At 52.5% G+C, this 14,751-nt stretch overlaps 1 protein-coding gene across 2 annotated transcripts in view; it reads right to left on the reverse strand.

Moving 5' to 3' along the window:
* LIPI (lipase I) overlaps positions 1-14,751 on the reverse strand; it is a 212,519-nt gene that overhangs the window by 37,931 nt on the left and 159,837 nt on the right. For both annotated transcript variants that reach the window (XR_013599967.1, XM_078658347.1), the window contains exon 8: positions 3,265-3,376. Coding sequence is in view for 1 of the 2 variants with exons in the window: in XM_078658347.1 (XP_078514473.1) it covers positions 3,265-3,376 (112 nt within the window). In the remaining variant the exon portion in view is untranslated. The remainder of the gene's footprint in view (positions 1-3,264; positions 3,377-14,751) is intronic.

The raw sequence follows: 14,751 nt of genomic DNA on the forward strand, positions 1-14,751 counted from the left end.
CGGAGTTAGGCACATACGGCCTCGTAAAAAAAAGCATGTGTACACAATATTGAGCGTGTGCAAGTGTACAAACATTCCATGTGACTGATGCCGAGCTACCGTTGCCTACTGAGGATTGCAGAAAAGCACTCTCTCCTCCCCATTGTAATTCCCTGTGGTATTCAATACACTGTCCACTGCTTGAAAGGTCTGTACTTACAAATCGGTTTTGCCAGAGCTCTTACAGTTCTTAATCCAAATCGGCAGGAAGCACCACCACTGCAATCTTACCCTCTCTCAGTCTCCAGCCCTCGCTTCGGTCTAAGCTGTGAGCCCAGATGTTTGTGTTTGGTGCACATCACTTAGGGTCGGAGGGAAAAAAGCACTAAGCGCACACTGCTTGGACAGGTAGGTTTCCGTCTCAAGAGTGCACTGTGCATGTCGTGTACAAACCATTTTATCCCCTTGTTTATGCCTGTTCCGCATGGGCGTTTGTTTGTTCTTTAAATCCCGGTCTAGCTATGTTGGTAGAGTTGGCTTTCAGTCAAAAACTTAGATGTACAAACCGTCTCTGTGACACACTCTTGACTCCAAATGACACAAAGCGTGTTTTGTGTGAGAACAGAGCACCTCTTAGCACAATACACATTTTGCACCGGATAGTAGTTTGCACACACTGCCTTCACTCACTCTGTGCCACCCCAAAGTCTTAGTACATTTGGTCCATTATGAGACCGGCTTGTCATGTACTCCCTGCTGATGTCTCTGATAACCTGCAGAGCAAACTCCGCCTTCTATCCTTCCATGTGACACCTGCGCAGTAAATGCACCATTAGGCCCATCAGATGAGATTTCCCTGCTGATGCGTTTAGTGACCTGCATGTCTCAGCGGATATATGACATGACAACGCAGGCTTTTACCCCACACTGCCATTACGACGCTGCTTTTACAAACGCAAGTCGTTACAACGACTTGCGCTGTAGGCTGTAGGCGCTGGATAGTGGAATAGTTTAATTTTCTATTCCAACTCCAGGCCACGTTACAATAGGGAAGGTGTTGGAATAGAAAATTAAACTATTCCTTTTCCCACAGCGCCCTCCAGCGCAAGTCGTTGTAACGACTTGCGTTGTAAAAGCAGCGTCGTAATGGCAACGCGGGGTAATGCCCGCGTTGTCATGGCTGCTTACCTGTCTGAGCAGCGAATTTCTGCAGAGTTGACTCCTACTTTTATCCGTCAAAGCGAACAATGCTGAAACCTTCGCATAAAAGCATAACAGAGCCAGAGAGGGGACGGGTCCCTGATGATGCAGTGAGATGCAGGTCAAAAGTGCAAATCCTGGCACTTTTTTGCCTGCATTTAAAAACACTGTGAAGCCAGTAGGGCAAAGGCTTCCTGCTGATGTCAATTAGGTCCTGCAAGTTCACTATATTTTGTGGTTGTTTTTTTGGTTTTGTGAAGAAGTTGCGGCAGTGGAGGGCTCTTGTGTGTTCAAATCCCAGAGATGTGCGAACAGGCGCTGGTGTGAGTTGGGGGAGGAGGGGTGACATGTTGGGGTGGGCGGTGGGGGCAAACTCCGGCACGCTGCAGAATCAGAGTTTTTTGTTGAACTCCACACTCCCATCGGCACGCAGAGTTGGCAAAACTCCAAAAACTCCACTGGTGGAGCGGAGTTCAACACCCACTGCTACTTTTTATGCCTTATAGGCTACTTTTGCAGGCTTGTTAACGGTTATGCGACCAATGTTGCACCACTCGCTGGGCTCACTTAGAAAAAGCAACCTAGAAAGGTAACCTGGACTGGGCATGTCAAAAAGCATTTAACACCATGAAAGAGGTGCTGTTTACTGCGCCATTTCTTGAGGCACTCAATGTCAGCCAGGAATTCGTAGTGCAGAGAGATGCTTCAGAGCATGGCAACGAAGCGGCTCTTTCCCTGTTAAATCAAGAGGGTCTGGACCATGGCATTCATCAGCAAACGGCCACTACCTAGGAAACTATGATGGAGTGCCATAGATAGACAGGCATTTGCAGTGGTCTGTTCCCTGATGAAACTGAGGATATCCTGTTTGGGAATCATTTCTGGGTTCGGATAGACCACAGGGAACTTTGGTGAATTTGCTAAACCAAGGTTGGGATGGGTTGGGTTGGGATGGGTTGGACACTGGTGTGGAGTCAAGAGTATCAAGGGCATCGAAGAGATGGAAAATAATCAGGGTATTTAAGAGAGAACTGTGAAGGTTAAACATTATGCAGCTGTTTATGGAGAGAGGGAGGTTTCTGCAGAGCGTATACTTGGAATAAAGATTGAAGAAAACAGAGCAGGTTGAGTCAATTGAAAGATAAATGTTTAAATAAATTGCAAGATGTTTCCATTTATGTTCAAAATATTCAATGACATGCAAAATTAAAAAAAAAATCAATAAAGTGGATTCATGCTCCTTGGACTCATATACCCTGCTTTGGTAGCTTGTGAAACTCAAGTATTAGAATTTAATGCGGGAAAATAAAGACTATGGGGCAGGATTTACTCTTTGTAAAGAAACCTTAAAGAAATGCTAGTAGGAGCAAGCTGCGTTGATAACTACTAGTATTACTGTGTATTAGTAATAAATATTTCATTTAATAACGTTGTGCAGACAGAGCTCACCAGGTATATTTGCCAACGTCAATGTTTCGACTTATAGGGGAATGTGAGCATATTTTTTATTGGCATCTGAGTTCACAGACGTCAAACATTGTACTTACAGTAAAAAAAGACCACTTGGAATCAATCATCAGAGAATGCATTTATGTTTTAGGAACTTGAAATCCTCTTGTGAGAACGACACCTTGTGCTGTTATTTTCTCATCCTGGATGATTCTGATAATCTTTGTAAAAGGTCAATGACACAAATTTCCTGAAAGGCCAACAAGTCTGTCTCTAAGACTTATGTGCTCCTTAGGAGTCATGAGATCAGGCACATCGTCGGTTTTTTATTGCAGGACGCATTAAAATACGTTTATTTGGATACACCAACATTATTTGCATTATGATGTATTGAGAATATCTGCAAGAGGGTGCGCGATAGAAGCATCAGGTAAATCAAAAGCTGACACCGCGCCTTCAGATACTTCTTATGCAAATACCTTCTGAGTAGTCACTGTCCCTACATACATGCAAGTCTAAGCTTATCCAAGGAGTACGTGTACCATACAATGATCCCAAAAACATTTGTGTCACTCCATACGTTTCCAGCCCCGCATGCCATAAACCACCCTGTATAAAAAATTGTTTAAAACTTACTGATCGATTTTTGATTCTGTCGTTTGCCCCTCTTTGGTCATTAATTTAATGATGATGTAGCCTCTTCTAACATTTTTGTTCCAGGAAGTAATGTCCAAGAAGTAGTGGAACACTGTTAAAGAGTAATAGAAAAATTTTGACATTAGCACAGCCTGAGTGACTCCTTTTTTTGTGCATTCTGGATGCAATGATTACTCAACAAATGCTTCTGTTTAGGCCTCCATTGACTCTGATACAAGAACTCAACATTTGATACTCAGTTATTTTGACATGGCTAAATACTGCACAACTTCCCCTCGGGAATGGGGGACTACATGGAAATCTGTGTTTCTACATTAATTTCAGCAGGTTTTTCCCACACTTGGGCCACTTTCCTCAGACATTTCATCAGGTTTTGCCTGACAAAATGTGTCTGTGGAAAATCAAAAGGGTGTGGTGTTACAGCACATCTCACAATTCTGAATTTCCAAGAATCTTAAAACAGGGGCTTTTGTGGAGATGTCACAGAAGCTTTGTAAATTCTTCTAGGAACATTAAAAGCAAGGACAATTTAGATAACCTACAAATCATGGAGTGAAAATAGTGTGTGTAGTAAGTATCAAAGCTTGATAACTTACCTTAGTTGCCCCGAAATACGTGTGAAAACAATGCTAAAAATTGCCTTGGAAAATTAGGTAAAATAACAGAAAAACAGTACTATTGAAAAGAAAGTGATCAAATGAAATGAAAACATAGACTGAAATGTATGTTGATTTTAGGGGAAAATGCAATAACTGTAAACAACATGAAAAGGGCAAGTGTTGATGGTGCCAGATCCTGGTTCAATTTTTTCTCTCTTTTTTTTTTACCTATCCACTCATCAGCTATCTTCTTTTTAATCTTTTACAAAAGCGGAGTAAACTTGGTTTTGGTAAAGGTATTTGTTGGCCAAGATCACACTCTTTGTCAGAGAGGAGCAAGCACTATAACTGCATGCCATTCTCCTGCACTGCATTTATTCAGTAACAATGTGCTTCCATGGTGTAGTGTCCCAGGCTGAGATTTTCAGAAGATGACACTATAAATCAGGATGAATAATGGGACTGTGTTAGCATCTCTTCGGGAATGTACAGACTATGGTCAGGCAGGGAATTATAGGGTGTCAGTGTTTGCCCTGGAATGAAGGCCTGCAAATGATCAGACTATCTTTATTGAGGATGTCAGCCAGGACTGTGCACTTCTCTGTAAAGATGAAAAGGTAAGAATGTCCGAGGAAAGGGGTGTTCCCAGTGTATACTATCCACGCAAGGAAACCTGCTAAAAATAGGGGTGTATGTGAGGCGTGCGTTGTACATGCTTGCATGTGAAGTTCCCTTTAAACTGTGGTTCAATGCTGACTCCTGAAGCACTCCTAGATTACTGCAGGGTTCTCCAAAGTCGGTCCTGGAGGACTGGATGAATTCCAGATTTTTAAGATAACTAGATATATCTAAATGGGGAAATGTAAACAATCTGGCATGGATCTGGCCTTCCAGGTCCGTCTTTGGATTACTGTATGGGCAGTGAAGGCGATGTGATGAGTATTTCAGAGCTTAAAAATGAGGTAAGGCGACTTGTGTTGGCATTCAATGAATTCCGACCAGTGTGATTCTATGCCAACCAGACACAGGAATATCGTTAGCACGGATGCATGCTGGACACCTCGTAATGTCTGTGTGCTTCAGTATGAGTTTGCAGCTGACCCTGAGGACAGTCGCAGCTGGTGACATTTGAAAGTGGTGGGCGTAAAAGTTCTAGAGGAGTGCCAGGTGGCGAGCGTAGCGAGCAAGTCAGACCCTCATTGGTGGAGTACGGGATTGTTTGTGCTCCTTGAAGTTCACGGGCCACTCATAATAAGAGCTTTGTAATTTGAGGAAAGAGAAAGAATTCAAAGCTTTTCCTACACATACCCCACCCAAAGTTTGCAACCATATGGATGCCAGTATTGCTCTGTGTTAGACGGGGACCCAGAGGGTCGGCCGAATACTGGGGGAGAGGCCTCCGATGAGGGCCGTCTCCGGCGATCGCACAGACAAGTCACTTCCCTCCCCACAGATAGACACCACACAAGGATGAGATCACACTCTTTATATAGGGTTCTTGAGGCAAGGTTATCAGCGGTACAGGAGATTCAGGACTCGAGGGTCCTCTCAATTCTAGTCTCTGTAGGGAAAGGGGGTAGCGGGACAGTCTTGGTACCGGATCGGTACAGGAGGGGGCAGGAGGGAATCTCACAATCCTCGAGCTTAGGAGTCTGCGGGGTCGGGCCGCGGCAGCTCCAGCAGGCCGAGGCGATGGTTCAAATGGCGGAGGGCCGCGGCAGCGCCAGCAGGCCAAGATGATGGTTCAAGTTGCAGAGGGCCGCGGCAGCGCCAGCAGGCCAAGATGATGGTTCAAGTTGCAGAGGGCCGCGGCAGCGCCAGCAGTCCAAGATGATGGTTCACGTAACAGGGGGCCGCGGCAGCACCAGCAGGCCAAGATGATGGTTCACGTTGCAGAGGGCCGCGGCAGCGCCAGCAGGCCAAGATGTTGGTTCACGTTGCAGAGGGCCGCGGCAGCGCCAGCAGGCCAAGATGATGGTTCACGTTGCAGAGGGCCGCGGCAGCGCCAGCAGGCCAAGACGAAGGGTTCACAGAGCAGGGCTGCGACAGCGCCAGCAGTCCGCCAAGGATGAGTTCTTCTCGGTGTCTCTCGACTCCAGGATACAACTGCCTTCCTGGTCTGGGGCTGCCCCAGTTATAGGTCTGGTTCCCTTTGATGTCCAGACCCTCGCGCCTTGAGGTCGGGAGGTCCGGGATGAGGGAGTCCCGACACCCAGCAGGGGGTTGGAGCCAGCGCCCAGGGAGGCCTGGGGTGATCGACACCCGGCGGAGGAGAGCCGTTGACGCCTTCTTCTTTCATTGACCTGCCAAGTGGTCTCTTTACCTCCTGTGTGGAGGTTGGTGCCTCGATGTCAGGGCCGGGCCAGGCCCAGGGTTGGGGTCGAGTCGAGGCCACGTGGCCTCGTGTTGTGGTGTCCAAAGATGGCTGCCGGGCCGGAGCCATGGTGCTGACGGGGACCCGGCCAGTCGGTACGGGAGGGTTCAGGAGCTGGAGTCCCGGTGTGGACGGGTTCTGGATTACCTCGGGGGGTTGCTGGGGTGGCTCTTGCTGGGGATTCAGGGAGAGCCGGGGTCCGGGCCCTGTTGTGCGTAGGGGGGCGGGTGGCCCGGCTACGAGGCCTGTCCAACATGCGTCCCCCCCAGCTGAAGGCAGGGAGAGTCAGCCATCCTCTTGGGGACTCTCCTCGCCGAGGCGGAAAAAGCGTGACAGGCCGTCTGCGTTGGCGTGGTCCTGGCCTGGACGATGCTCCACAGTGAAGTCCATCCCCTGTAAGGAGATGGACCAGCGCAACAGTTTCGGGTTCTCCCCCCGCATCTGCATCAGCCATTGCAGGGGTCGGTGGTCTGTCTGCACCCGAAAGGGGGTGCCGAAGAGGTAGGGCCGGAGCTTCTTGAGGGCCCATACTACGGCGAAGGCCTCCCTCTCGATGGTGCTCCAGCGCTGTTCCCGGGCCAGCAGGCGTCGGCTGATGAATGCCACTGGCTGATCGACTCCCTCGGTGTTGAGTTGGGAGAGGACGGCCCCCACGCCATGATCGGAGGCGTCCGTCTGTACGATGAATTCCCGGCCGTAGTCGGGAGCCTGGAGCACGGGGGCAGTGCACATGGCGGCCTTCAGCTTCTCGAAGGCCGATTGGCAGTCCGGAGTCCAGTTGACTGTTTTGGGGTTCTTCTTGGATGTGAGCTCCGTGAGGGGCCCCACGATGTTGCCATAGTCCTTCACAAACCGCCGGTAGTACCCGGTGAGCCCCAGGAAGGCCCGGACCTCGGTTTGGGTCGTAGGGGGTTGCCAGGCCTGGATGGCAGCGATCTTGAGCTGGAGGGGGGCCACCAGACCGCTTCCCACTTGGTGTCCTAGGTAGGTCACGGACCCTTGGCCCACCTGACATTTGCTGGCCTTGAGGGTGAGCCCGGCCTGCTGGAGGGCGTGTAGAACTTCCCGCAGGTGGCGGAGGTGGTCGGTCCAGTGGTGACTGTACACAGCGATGTCGTCCAGGTAGGCGGCGCTGAATCCTTCGAGGCCCGCCAGTACCTGGTTCACGAGTCGTTGAAATGTTGCCGGAGCGTTTTTCATGCCGAATGGCATCACCCTGAAGTGGTAGTGACCGTCCGGGGTAGAGAAGGCGGATCGTTCTTGGGCCCTGGGGGTGAGGCCGATTTGCCAGTAGCCCGCTGTTAAATCGAAGATGCTCAGGTAGCGGGCGGCCCCCCTACGGTCAATTAGCTCATCTGCCCGGGGGATAGGGTGAGCGTCGGTCCTGGTAACGGCATTCAGTCCCCGGTAGTCCACACAGAACCGTAGCTCAGGGGCAACGCCCGGGGCGGCGGCCTTGGGGACCAGGACGACGGGGCTGGCCCAGGGGCTGTCCGAGGGTTCGATCACTCCCAGTGTCAGCATCTTGGACACCTCGGTCTGGATGCAGGCGCGCACCCGATCTGGTACGCGGTACGCCCTGTGGCGAATAGGGGGGCTGTCCCCGGTGTCCACATCGTGAAGGCACCAGGGGGTGACCCCAGGGGTGAGAGAGAACAAGGATGCGAATCGTGTCAGGAGAGCTTGACAGTCTTGGCGTTGCTCCGGGGACAAGGCCTCGGAGAGTCTGACCCCTTCCCCGGAGCCATCCTGCTCGAGGGTCCTCAGCAGGTCCGGGAGGGGCTCGGAGTCTTCTTCCGTCCCATTATCGGTAGCCATCAGGAGACTGAGTTCTGAGCGTACAAAATGGGGCTTGAGTCTGTTGGCGTGGAGGACCCGTAGGGGGTTCCGGGAAGTTTCCATGTCGATTAAGTAGGTGACGGGCCCCTTGCGTTCGATCACCTTGAAGGGTCTGGACCATTTGTCCTGTAGGGCACAGGGTTCAACCGGGGACATCACCCAGACCTGCTGTCCCGGCTCGAACTCGAGGGAGGAGGTGTGCAGATCATACCATTTCTTCATGTCTTCCTGACTGGCTTCAAGGTTGACTTTGGCGATCTCCCTGAATCGCCGGGTCTGGTTGCGAAGGGCCAAGAGGTATTTGTATACATCCGGGGGGGTTTCTGGGGGGGCCTCTCCCAACCTTCTTTGACTAGGCTGAGGGGACCCCGGACGGGGTGCCCGTACAGGAGTTCAAATGGGCTGAAGCCTAGGGATTTTTGAGGGACCTCTCGGTAGGCGAACAGGAGGCACGGGAGTAGCACGTCCCACTGGCGACGGAGGGGCTCTTCTAGGCCCATGATCATTCCTTTGAGAGTGCGGTTAAACCGCTCGACCAATCCATTTCCTTGTGGGTGATAGGGGGTCGTGAATTTGTAGGTGACCCCGCACTGTTGCCAGAGAGACTTCATGTATTTCGAGATGAAGTTCGTGCCCCTGTCGCTGACGACCTCCCGGGGAAAGCCCACCCGGGAGAAGATCCCCATCAGGGCTCGGCCTACCACATGCGCCGTCACGGTTCGAAGAGGGATAGCCTCGGGATAGCGGGTGGCGTGGTCCACCAGGACCAGGATGAACCGGTGTCCTTGGGCGGTTCGGGGGTCCAGGGGCCCCACAATGTCTATTCCCACCCGTTCGAACGGGGTGGTGATGACGGGAAAAGGCTGCAAGGGTGCTTTGGTTTTTCGGCCACTTTTTCCGCTGGCCTGGCAGGTGGGGCAGGCCTTGCAGTGGTTGGTGACATCTTTTCGCATTCGGGGCCAGTAAAAGTGGGTCACCAGGCGGTCGTACGTTTTGTCCTGTCCCAGGTGTCCGGCAAGGGGTATATCGTGGGCTAAGTTCAAGAGGAAATCTCTGAAGCGGAGGGGCACCACCAGCACCCGACTGGCCCCCAGTTCTGCAATCCTTTGCTCACTGTAGAGCAGGTCATTGTCCCAGTAGATCCAGTGGGCCCCCGAGGTGTCCCCTGCGTTCTGGGCAAGGGCTTGCTGCTGGAGTCCCTCGAGGGAGGGACAGGTTCTTTGTTCTTGTTGGAATTGTTCCTGGGTGGGACCCCCCTCTTGACGCCACTGGGCCAGGTCGGGGAGGTCCGGGAGCCGACCGGGTCCTTCTTCGGTTTGGGCAGGGGGACTTGCTTCTGGGGTGGCCTCCTCTGGGACAATCGCGGGAGGAGGCTCCGGCCACTCGGGTTCTTCTGGACTGGGGACGGCACGGGCGGTCATGGACCGGGTCGTGGCACAGACCCATTCGGGGAGGCCCAGCATCCCCAGGTGCTCTCTCCGTTCGACTGCTGCCCAGGGAGAACTTTCGAGATCGTTCCCCAGGAGGCAATCCACGGGGGCATCCTCGCTGACAGTCACTTTCAGCATCCCTGATACTCCTCCCCATTCGAAGGGGACGTAGGCCATTTGACATAGACTTTCTGAGTTGTCGGCCGACCGGACAGGGCAAAGAATGTTCGTCAAGATATGGTCCGGGGCCACCAGATGACAGCGGACCGCGGTCACACTGGCCCCGGTGTCGCGGAGGGCTTCCGCCCGGCGGCCATTAATGTTGACCCACTGGCTGTACTTCTGCGTGTTGGCGGGAAGGGGGGCCCGAGGGATCAGGTCTCGTTCCCCTAAGCAAACCAGGGACATGGCGGCCGGTTCCCACTCAGGCTGGTCGGTTTCGTACTCTTCTTGGTCTTCTGGGGTTTGCTCTTCCCCCAGGGCTGCAGCAGCGACCTGGCGGGGTAAAGGGTTCGGGTTCTTTGGGCAATTGGGATCATTTGCGTAGTGGCCGGGTCGCTGGCATCGGTGGCAAGTAATGTTGGCTCGGAAGCCGGGTCGCATCGGGGCGTTTCCCCTGCCGGCCGGGGGCGGGGGGTTGCTGGCGGGAGTCACCGGGCCGGTGTCCCTACCCCGACCCTGGCCTCCTCCTCCACGGGGGCGATGGGGCCCTTGGGCAGTTCTGTGCACTTCGCTGGGTCCGTTTTGGCCAACTCGGGTGCTTTCCCATCGGTCAGCTTCGGCGGCGAGTTGCCGAGGTTCCGTTAGTTTACTGTCCAGGAGGTGCTGCCTGAGTTCGATGAAGCAGTTGTTAGAAAGGTGCTCCCACACAACAAGGTCAAAGAGCTGCTCGTAGGTGGTCACGTTGCTGCCCTTGATCCACCCCTCGAAGGCCCGGCTAAAGAAGTTCACATACTCCACCCAAGTTGTACCCGGGATCCGTTTGCAGTCGCGGAACCGCTGGCGGTACATCTCGGGTGTGAGTCCGTATCGAGTGAGGAGGGCGGCTTTCATGTGGTCGTAGGATGTCATCAGATGGTCCGGGAGTTGCAGCAGGGCGTCTCGCCCTTCGTTGACAAACCTCCCCCATAACCCGGCTCCCCAGTCGCTCCGGGGAATCCAGTGGGAGGTCATGGCTACCTCGTACGCTTTGAACCATTGCTGGATGTCATCGTTCTTGTAGTACTCTCTGACGACATCTTTGGGTATGTGGACCTTGGGGTCTGTAGGGGCAGGAGTGTTCGTGCGCTCGGGGACCCCGAGTTCCTTGTTCTGCTTCCGAATCTCTAGTTCTTTGAGGTTGCGCTCATGTTCGTAGGTTAGCTTCTTCTCTTCTAGCTCTCTCTGCCTTTGTTTCTCTTCTCGCTCCTCTCGGAGCCGTAAGTGTTCCAACGTTATTTTTTGTTCCGCCAATTTGAGCTCTCCATCTAAGCGAAGTCGTGCCAGTTCTAATTCATGGAGCCTGCTTTTTTCCCGTTCCCGGACCTCTTCTGGGGAGAGACCCGATCTTCTTTCTTCCGTCGGCGTGGGGCTTGTTTCGGGTGTCTCGTGGCTTCGTGTTTGGGGTACGGTCGTATCCGTCTCCGCCCAACATTCCAGGGCTCGTTTGAAGTCCTCTTTCGTGCTCAGTCCTGTGGTTGAAATGCCTAATTCTATGCAAAATTGTTTCAGTTCTCTGTGGTTGTATTCTTCCAGCTTTTCCATCTGGAATTTTTCTGTTGCTCCGCTCTCTTTTGTTGTCATGGTGGTTGTGTGTCGTGGGGCGAGTGACCCTCTGTACGATTATGCGTAGGTTCGGATCGCGCCGCTGGCCACCAATGTTAGACGGGGACCCAGAGGGTCGGCCGAATACTGGGGGATAGGCCTCCGATGAGGGCCGTCTCCGGCGATCGCACAGACAAGTCACTTCCCTCCCCACAGATAGACACCACACAAGGATGAGATCACACTCTTTATATAGGTTTCTTGAGGCAAGGTTATCAGCGGTACAGGAGATTCAGGACTCGAGGGTCCTCTCAATTCTAGTCTCTGTAGGGAAAGGGGGTAGCGGGACAGTCTTGGTACCGGATCGGTACAGGAGGTGGCAGGAGGGAAGCTCACAATCCTCGAGCTTAGGAGTCTGCGGGGTCGGGCCGCGGCAGCGCCAGCAGGCCGAGGCGATGGTTCAAATGGCGGAGGGCCGCGGCAGCGCCAGCAGGCCAAGATGATGGTTCAAGTTGCAGAGGGCCGCGGCAGCGCCAGCAGGCCAAGATGATGGTTCAAGTTGCAGAGGGCCGCGGCAGCGCCAGCAGGCCAAGATGATGGTTCACGTAACAGGGGGCCACGGCAGCGCCAGCAGGCCAAGATGATGGTTCACGTTGCAGAGGGCCGCGGCAGCGCCAGCAGGCCAAGATGTTGGTTCACGTTGCAGAGGGCCGCGGCAGCGCCAGCAGGCCAAGATGATGGTTCACGTTGCAGAGGGCCGCAGGGTTCACAGAGCAGGGCTGCGACAGCGCCAGCAGTCCGCCAAGGATGAGTTCTTCTCGGTGTCTCTCGACTCCAGGATACAACTGCCTTCCTGGTCTGGGGCTGTCCCAGTTATAGGTCTGGTTCACTTTGATGTCCGGACCCTCGCGCCTTGAGGTCGGGAGGTCCGGGATGAGGGAGTCCCGACACCCAGCAGGGGGTTGGAGCCAGCGCCCAGGGAGGCCGGGGGTGATCGACACCCGGCGGAGGAGAGCCGTTGACGCCTTCTTCTTTCATTGACCTGCCAAGTGGTCTCTTTACCTCCTGTGTGGAGGTTGGTGCCTCGATGTCGGGGCCGGGCCAGGCCCAGGGTTGGGGTCGAGTCGAGGCCACGTGGCCTCGTGTTGTAGTTTCCAAAGATGGCTGCCGGGCCGGGGCCATGGTGCTGACGGGGACCCGGCCAGTCGGTACGGGAGGGTTCAGGAGCTGGAGTCCCGGTGTGGACGGGTTGTGGATTACCTCGGGGGGTTGCCGGGGTGGCTCTTGCTGGGGATTCAGGGAGAGCCGGGGTCCGGGCCCTGTTGTGCGTAGGGGGGGGTGGCCCAGCTACGAGGCCTGTCCAACACTCTGGAAATTAACATAACAATTAAGTTAGGTTAACCACCGTAATCTGACGGATTGCAGGGCAAGTTTCACATAAACTGAAGTCCCACATTAGCAGAAGAGCTTGAGCAGTTCGAGGCCCCATGAAAAGCACATTTCTTTTCATAATAAGTCTAAGAGTAAGGAAGGGCAGTAGCCAAGCTGTCAAAATACAGAAGTATTGTTCCCAAGACATTTCTCAGAGAGTGCGCTGCATCCTCTCACATACTTTGCAATATTGAGGTGTGGATTTTGCAGGTTGCATGCGCACTCGCGGTGGAGAACAGTTACATACATCTTCAGTGACAAGACACTCACAAGTAAGTTGAATTTCCACTCCTGTCAGGCTGTCAGCACAAAAAAAAGCAACATGAAAAGCTAAACGTTCCCACACCATACCTCTCTATACTGAAGCAGCAAAACTGTAAAAAAAGTATTTGGTTTTAGAATACAGCACAGGTGCAAAGTAAAGGTAGCCTAATTAATAATACCACTAATTCTATCTAAAAGAACAATAATGGCATTTGGACACGCGCAATAGAGCACTTGAATTAAAGACAAGTGTGGTGCGCAGGTTAGTATTTGCTGCGCTTCGGGTTTTGCAAAGAAATGGCATAAAAGACCCCAATAAAACCAACTAATATACTTTAAAGGGCATTAGACGATGCCGCAGACAGAATTGGAAGGGCCTGGTTGAGGTATAACGCAAATGTCCCCTCCCCCCTGCAGAACGTGGCGAGGGGTACCTGAGATTCCATAAAAGTGTTCATGTTGATATAAACTAGACCGCAAAAATTTTGGCGATACAAATGAAGGAAAGTTGGTGAAAAAATCCTTTCACAGAAAAACAGTGTCCAAAGGCATAGAGGGACACGTGTCAAATCCGGTCATTTTACTGATCAAGTCGTTAAGCATGCTTAGTTATAACATGCTTTTCATCATCTTCATGGTTCACTACCAACATAAAGAAATGCATTTGTTTTCAACAGAAACATATTCATCCCCGACCCCACTTATTCCCCTGCTCAACAGCTTAATGCTACAAAACTAAGATGACAAAATTAAACATCTCTGCTTACACAATCTAGATAGTAGCTACGTTCCATGTGACTCACTCAATACTGAGCCATTTAAAGCTCTGGCATCGGGAGGAGGGGGGCAGTGCAGTCGCGGCCGGCATGACGCGTGGGTGGGGGTGGAAATTGGGTTGTCCCGAGGGATATGGGGGAGGCGGGAGGCATTTGTTTAATTAAAAATATATATTAAATAATTTAAAACTTTACTTACCGTCCTGTGCCACTGCCACCTCAGCTTGTGGATGGGTCCACTGTCCAACTCCTGACTCCCGTCGTCCGGTCTTTTCTGAATTGAATTATTCCAGACAGGAAACGGGAAAGGCAGCCTCCCTCTCTCCCCTCCGCCAATCACATGCAGCGTTGTGATTGGCGGGACCGCGCCCCACCCAGGCCATTTTCTGTATGTAGGCTGCTAAAGGGAGAGTGGGAGGTGTTGCTCGAGGGCAGTGGGGAGTGGCTTGCCCGCTGTTGTGCATACTGACTGTTTGGGTGGCCTCAGGCACTCAGTTCTCATTGCCTCTCACACAGCCCAGATTCGAGCCTGTTCCTTTCCTATCCTCCTGTTCTGATACCCTGTTATCTGCTTTTCTTTCAGAGCCTGTCTATCCATGAAGCAATTTATCCTCCATTTGTTTGCTGCTCTGGATCTCCCTAGCGCCTTTGAAATGCCAAAGGCATGAATATGTTGTGTGCGTGGAGCACAAAGTGTCACAAACCAGTTTTTGGGTACATTTGTGTGCGAACAAAGTATGGTAATATTTACAGTAGGGCCCTAGGAGGGCAGCTTCCTCACCAGATAGGAACATTTCTCATGCACACTCCCCCTTGCAGGTGTTACATTATTGCACATGCACCAAAGGAAGTGCATAGCAGGAAGTGGCCAATTTCTGACCCCGCTGTTAGTTTGATGAAGTCTTGGGAGTGCAGCATATCCTCAGGCAGTGGTGGCTCCCTTATTGGGGCGTGGGGGCTTTGCCCCACTGCTTTCTCGCCGTGCGAGAAGGCAGAAACATTAATGGTAA

This window comes from Lissotriton helveticus, chromosome 8 (assembly GCF_964261635.1).
Source record: "Lissotriton helveticus chromosome 8, aLisHel1.1, whole genome shotgun sequence".
Classification (NCBI taxonomy): Eukaryota; Metazoa; Chordata; class Amphibia; order Caudata; family Salamandridae; genus Lissotriton; species Lissotriton helveticus.